Source organism: Procambarus clarkii, chromosome 30 (assembly GCF_040958095.1).
Source record: "Procambarus clarkii isolate CNS0578487 chromosome 30, FALCON_Pclarkii_2.0, whole genome shotgun sequence".
NCBI classification, from domain to species: Eukaryota; Metazoa; Arthropoda; class Malacostraca; order Decapoda; family Cambaridae; genus Procambarus; species Procambarus clarkii.
The window spans coordinates 25,109,731-25,116,929 of record NC_091179.1 but is presented as its reverse complement, the minus strand read 5'-3'; the positions used below and the strand labels follow the sequence as shown (position 1 = coordinate 25,116,929).

The following is a 7,199-nucleotide window of genomic DNA, read 5'->3' as shown; positions in this document are numbered from 1 at the left end:
CTGCGCGTCATTGTAGATAATGCAACACTTATGATGATGAAGATAAAGAAGGGATGATTACAAACCATTAGAGTCAGGCCTCCACACACATACAGGTATTACACCTGGTCTAATACAAGACTGGTCACTGACACGACTCATGCCCGACTGGTTAGTGACATCCCCAGCTGGTCGGTGACATCCCAAGCTGGCCAGTGACATCCCCAGCTGGTCAGTGACATCCCCAGCTGGCCAGTGACATCCCCAGCTGGCCAGTGACATCCCCAGCTGGCCAGTGACATCCCCAGCTGGTCAGTGACATCCCCAGCTGGTCAGTGACATCCCCAGCTGGTCAGTGACATCCCCAGCTGGGCAGTGACATCCCCAGCTGGGCAGTGACATCCCCAGCTGGCCAGTGACATCCCCAGCTGGTCAGTGACATCCCCAGCTGGTCAGTGACATCCCCAGCTGGGCAGTGACATCCCCAGCTGGGCAGTGACATCCCCAGCTGGCCAGTGACATCCCCAGCTGGCCAGTGACATCCCCAGCTGGTCAGTGACATCCCCAGCTGGTCAGTGACATCCCCAGCTGGTCAGTGACATCCCCAGCTGGTCAGTGACATCCTCAGCTGGTCAGTGACATCCCCAGCTGGTCAGTGACATCCCCAGCTGGGCAGTGACATCCCCAGCTAGTCAGTGACATCCCCAGCTGTGCAGTGACATCCTCAGCTGGTCAGTGACATCCCCAGCTGGTCAGTGACATCCCCAGCTGGGCAGTGACATCCCCAGCTGGCCAGTGACATCCCCAGCTGGTCAGTGACATCCCCAGCTGTGCAGTGACATCCCCAGCTGGTCAGTGACATCCCCAGCTGGCCAGTGACATCCCCAGCTGGTCAGTGGCATCCCCAGCTGGTCAGTGACATCCCCAGCTGGTCAGTGACATCCCCAGCTGGTCAGTGACATCTCCAGCTGTGCAGTGACATCCCCAGCTGTGCAGTGACATCCCCAGCTGGTCAGTGACATCCCCAGCTGGCCAGTGACATCCCCAGCTGGTCAGTGACATCCCCAGCTGGCCAGTGACATCCCCAGCTGGTCAGTGACATCCCCAGCTGGTCAGTGACATCCCCAGCTGGTTAGTGACATCCCCAGCTGGTCAGTGACATCCCCAGCTGGTCAGTGACATCCCCAGCTGGTCAGTGACATCCCCAGCTGGTTAGTGACATCCCCAGCTGGTCAGTGACATCCCCAGCTGGTCAGTGACATCCCCAGCTGGGCGGTGACATCCCCAGCTGGTCAGTGACATCTCCAGCTGGTTAGTGACATCCCCAGCTGGTCAGTGACATCCCCAGCTGGTCAGTGACATCCCCAGCTGGGCAGTGACATCCCCAGCTGGTCAGTGACATCCCCAGCTGGTCAGTGACATCCCCAGCTGGTTAGTGACATCTCCAGGGTATTAACACTAAGTAAAGCTTCCAGATCCTCCACAAACATAATTTTTATTTCCCAACATTCAGGGTATAAAAACATGCAAATGTAACCAAGTACACTTCATAGCTGGCCTCCTACATGAGGCCCAGGCAGTGTTCGCAGCCCTCACGGCAACCCACACCAAGGACTGCCATATGATGGGGAAATGTGGATCTCAGAGTACAGTGTTTTCAGATGGGAAACACAGGCTACAGGGTGGGGCGGGGGTCAGCCTCTACATCAAGGACACACTCATCTGTACTAAGCTGCTGAACACGCCTCAGACACACACCCCCTTTGAGGTGTCCCGGAAGCATCTCAAGGTAACCTCAAGGTAGGTGTGTGAGGGTGAGTCATCCTCCTCCCTTCCATAGCCAGGTGTGAGAGTGTGACACCTCCCCCCCCCCACCCCCCGTCACGGGTGCTCTCGTCTCCAGCGATCAAATACAAGCGGAGATGTTATTAAGTCCTCGTGTATGTCTTGTGTTGATATGCGCGAGTGTTGGTGATTATTACGGGGGTGAGGGAGGTGGGGGTGAGGGAGGTGGGGGGGTGAGGGAGGTGGAGGTGAGGGAGGTGGGGTGTGAGGGAGGTGGGGGGTGAGGGAGGTGGGGGTGAGGGAGGTGGGGGTGAGGGAGGTGGGGGGTGAGGGAGGTGGGGGTGAGGGAGGTGTGGTGAGGGCTCCCCCCCCCTTCCCCGTCTCTGATCTGCCGAAGGCATCAATGCAATATTCTCACTAGCATGAGGCTTACGTTCTCAAAGTTCCGCACCTGGCCCAACACCGTCGACAACCCGGAGATGACAACAACTAGCCACCAACCGCCTCATGATGGAAGTGCCTCTCTCGAGAGAGAACATCACTCCATCAGCCATCATCCGGCCATAGGCTCCTTCGCATCTACTTGTTCACTCAACACATTCATTCACAAGAGATGAACTCCAACGACCCCATGAAAGCTCTGCCACACTGATGGCTCCTGCTCAGCCTGTTCCTTGTATGGGAATTACTTAACAATTAACTTCTTCATAACGGATGTAAAAAACAATGTTATCACTTCTCTAAAGGCAGGGATCGTATGAGATGGTGAAGGATAACGGCTCTTGCTTGCACTTGCACTACAAACTTCACTAACATTGATAATGATTCCGAGCTATAGTTTGAGGGAGAGAGAGAGAGAGACAGACAGACAGACAGAGAGACAGAGAGAGACAGAGAGAGACAGAGAGAGAGAGACAGAGAGAGACAGAGACAGACAGACAGACAGACAGACAGACAGACAGACAGACAGACAGACAGACAGACAGACAGACAGACAGACAGACAGACAGAGAAGAGAGAGAGAGAGAGAGAGAGAGAGAGAGAGAGAGAGAGAGAGAGAGAGAGAGAGAGAGAGAGAGACAGAGACAGAGACAGAGACAGAGACAGAGAGAGAGAGAGAGAGAGAGAGAGAGAGAGAGAGACAGAGAGAGAGAGACAGAGAGAGAGAGATGCAGCATCAGTCAGCAGAGGGAGGGATGAGGACTCAGCAGACCGTCAATGACAGTTGAAGGTCAGAGGCGTCATGAAACAGCATCACAGGCTGGGACAAAGGTCTGCCTGCCGCCTGCCGGCCTCCATGCGCGCGCACACACCCGCACGCACACACACCCGCACGCACACTAACAGAGAGACAGTTATGAATGGACAGGAAGGCACCAACACTGATGAGAGGACAGTAAGGGACAGAGCCGAGGTGACAGGATGCTGGCCCCCAGGATCAGGGCCAGGACAGAGACTATAGTGTAAATATTAGAAGGAAAACAACGTGCCAACTAACAACTGCCAGAGTGAGTGCCACACCTGCCTGAGTGCCACACCTGCCTGAGTGCCACACCTGCCTGAGTGCCACACCTGCCTGAGTGCCACACCTGCCTGAGTGCCACACCTTGTTGGGGTAGGGGCAAGAGTAATAAAGGAGGAACTTCCTCCCTACCACTGCTGTTTACCCAAAGGCCAGCAAGAGCCCAGGTGCCCTAACTGAGGCACCTGTAATCACGCGAGAGGCACCTGCCTCCACCTCTCCCTTTCCACAGCAAAGAAAATAGAACGACACAAAAAACAATCACCAACATCTGACTGGTGTCAAGGATCACTTGGAGGGTCACCTGGTGAGTCCTCACTCTCTTGGAGAAGGTTCACGTTGATTACTGGGTCACCAATCAACTCACCTGTCATCTTCAGCCAGTAAGAAGCCGAAATTTCTTGAAATAATTGATAAAGATTAAGCCACCCAAGAGGTGGCACGGGCATGAATAGCCCGTAAGTGGATACAAGTTTTTAAGCAGCCGGATATATAGCCAAGGATGAGGTGAAGGTGAAGCACTTTACTCATGGGTCAATAGGTCCGTTGGACCTTACGAATCCTCTTGTTTACATTATGGCTGGGGCAGTATGGTGGATGTTTCGTCGTGTTCATAGATTAGATTTCACCCGTTGGACCTTACGAATCCTCTTGTTTACATTATGGCTGGGGCAGTATGGTGGATGCTTCGTCGTGTTCATAGATTAGATTTCACCCGTTGGACCTTACGAATCCTCTTGTTTACATTATGGCTGGGGCAGTATGGTGGATGTTTCGTCGTTTTCATAGATTAGATTTCACTCGGCTTGTACAGAAGTGGGCAACACCACGGGCCTGAAAGCTGGCCATTTATTCTGTTTATGCAACAATGACTTACCAATTTGAAATATACTAAAAACTCTTGTAGATTCTATGACATGACCGAAAAATTTCATTCATTCAGAGCCTACCAGCCATCCAGAAAGAGTGGGAGACTAACACTAATAGACCAGGAGCTGAGGCTATAGACAGGGAGGAAACTGAAACAAAAATTCAGAAAGTTGTAAATTCTGATTCAGTATGGCCGGGTACAGATGACAGTAGGGTAGTCAGTGTAACAGACAACACTGACAGCTCGGTAGGTACAGCCACTACAACAGTACCCGATAGAGAGAGTCAGACCAGAAGAAATTCTACGTAAAAGGCATTTGCAGACATTGATATTCTGGAAATAGGAAGGCATTAGAATGCAGCTACCATCATCCCAGAAAATGTTTAAATATGGTTAGGAAAGGAAAGTGTCGATTTGGATCAACATGTAGGTTTTTCCATGCTGACATGTGCCAAACCTCACTCGAGGACAGAAAATGCTATGACCTGCTGCCCAGACTTTCCCGTGAAAGGCTTCTTCAAAGGCACAGTGGCAAGCAAGATAATAGATTTGGAGGAAGCTTAAATAATATTTTATACCAAGACGAAAGAGATTTCAAAAGGGGGACATAGAGAATGTATAGCAAGCCACTAGGCAAGCCAGTAGGCAAGCCACTAGGCAAGCCAGTGGGCAAGCCACTAGGCAAGCCAGTGGGCAAGCCACTAGGCAAGCCAGTAGGCAAGCCAGTAGGCAAGCCACTAGGCAAGCCACTAGGCAAGCCAGTGGGCAAGCCACTAGGCAAGCCACTAGGCAAGCCACTAGGCAAGCCAGTGGGCAAGCCACTAGGCAAGCCAGTAGGCAAGCCACTAGGCAAGCCACTAGGCAAGCCAGTAGGCAAGCCACTAGGCAAGCCAGTGGGCAAGCCAGTAGGCAAGCCAGTAGGCAAGCCAGTAGGCAAGCCACTAGGCAAGCCACTAGGCAAGCCAGTGGGCAAGCCACTAGGCAAGCCAGTGGGCAAGCCAGTAGGCAAGCCAGTAGGCAAGCCAGTAGGCAAGCCACTAGGCAAGCCACTAGGCAAGCCAGTGGGCAAGCCACTAGGCAAGCCAGTAGGCAAGCCAGTAGGCAAGCCAGTGGGCAAGCCACTAGGCAAGCCAGTAGGCAAGCCAGTAGGCAAGCCACTAGGCAAGCCAGTGGGCAAGCCACTAGGCAAGCCAGTAGGCAAGCCACTAGGCAAGCCACTAGGCAAGCCAGTGGGCAAGCCACTAGGCAAGCCAGTAGGCAAGCCACTAGGCAAGCCAGTGGGCAAGCCACTAGGCAAGCCAGTAGGCAAGCCAGTAGGCAAGCCACTAGGCAAGCCAGTGGGCAAGCCTCTAGGCAAGCCACTAGGCAAGCCAGTAGGCAAGCCACTAGGCAAGCCACTAGGCAAGCCAGTGGGCAAGCCACTAGGCAAGCCAGTAGGCAAGCCACTAGGCAAGCCACTAGGCAAGCCACTAGGCAAGCCACTAGGCAAGCCTCTAGGCAAGCCACTAGGCAAGCCACTAGGCAAGCCACTAGGCAAGCCACTAGGTTGTGGAATCTGCAGCCCGTCCTCCTAAGGTTCCCAACGTGAACCTCAATACCCTAATGCCCTAAAATAACATGATGTTTAACAGTGATAAATTCCAGGTACTCAGATACGGCAAAAATGAGGACCTTAAACATAATACAGAGTACAAAACACAATCGAATCTGCCCATAGTAGGAAAACAGCATGTAAAGGATTTGGGAATAATTATGTCCGACGACCTAACGTTTAGGGAGCATAACCAAGCAAGTAATGCGGTAGCCAGAATAATGATAGGATGGATTACGAGAACTTTTAAATCCAGGGATCCCATCACAATGGTTGTACTCTTCAAGTCACTGGTGTTGTCCCGTCTTGAGTACTGCTCAGTACTCACTTCCCCCTTCAGAGCAGGAGAGAGTGCTGAAATAGAGGGAATACAGAAAACATATGCGGCATACATAGACGAGATAAAGCACCTAAATTATTGGGATCGTCTCAAAGCTCTCCAAATGTACTCTCTAGAAAGGAGACGAGAGAGATATCAAATAATATACACCTGGAAGATACTGGAGGGCTAAGTACCAAATCTACACAGTAAAATAACAGCGTACTGGAGTGAACGACATGGAAGTAAATGCAGAATAGAACCAGTGAAGAGCAGAGGTGCCATAGGCACAATCAGAGAACACTGTATAAACATCAGAGGTCCGCGGTTGTTCAACACCCTCCCAGCGAGCATAAGAAATATTGCCGGAACAACCGTGGACATCTCCAAGAGGAAACTAGATAGTTTTTCTTCAAGAAGTGCCGGACCAACCAGGCTGTGGTGGGTATGTGGGCCTGCGGGCCGCTCCAAGCAACAGCCTGGTGGACCAAACTCTCACAAGTCAAGCCTGGCCTCGGGCCGGGCTTGGGGAGTAGAAGAACTCCCAGAACCCCATCAACCAGGTATATGTGGGCCTGCGGGCCGCTCCAAGCAACAGCCTGGTGGACCAAACTCTCACAAGTCAAGCCTGGCCTCGGGCCGGGCTTGGGGAGTAGAAGAACTCCCAGAACCCCATCAACCAGGTATATGTGGGCCTGCGGGCAGCTCCAAGCAACAGCCTGGTGGACCAAACTCTCACAAGTCAAGCCTGGCCTCGGGCCGGGCTTGGGGAGTAGAAGAACTCCCAGAACCCCATCAAGCAAGTGTCTGCGAAGATAGTAGTGTAATTAAGTGGTAGTTGGCTGTTGGTAGTTGGCTGTTGGTAGTTGGCTGTTGGTAGTTGGCTGTTGGTAGTTGGCTGTTGGTAGTTGGCTGTTGGTAGTTGGCTGTTGGTAGTTGGCAGGGCTTGTTTAATGTGTAATGCCTCCCAAATGTCCAATCTTTAATTGTCCTTGTATCTGTCGAGTATTTTAATGTTTCTCAGGATATATCTGTTGATGATCTAGCTATGTGTAGACAATATGTTCTTTGACATTGCCTTGCTGTTTGTGCATTGTTAGGCGCCTTGAATAGATTGATTGATGATTGATGA

The 7,199-nt window shown here is 52.1% G+C and overlaps 1 protein-coding gene across 1 annotated transcript; it reads left to right on the top strand.

Annotated features, from left to right (window-relative positions):
- Positions 1–4,771: 4,771 nt before the first annotated feature.
- Positions 4,772–5,731, top strand: LOC138369965 (small nuclear ribonucleoprotein-associated protein B-like). Its single transcript, XM_069333723.1, has one exon. The coding sequence runs from the start codon at positions 4,772–4,774 to the stop codon at positions 5,729–5,731; it is 960 nt and encodes a 319-aa protein (XP_069189824.1).
- Positions 5,732–7,199: the final 1,468 nt, after the last annotated feature.

Excerpts from the sequence above, each read along its gene's own strand:
- LOC138369965 (XM_069333723.1), top strand. The coding sequence starts at position 4,772 with ATGTATAGCAAGCCACTAGGCAAGCCAGTAGGCAAGCCACTAGGCAAG.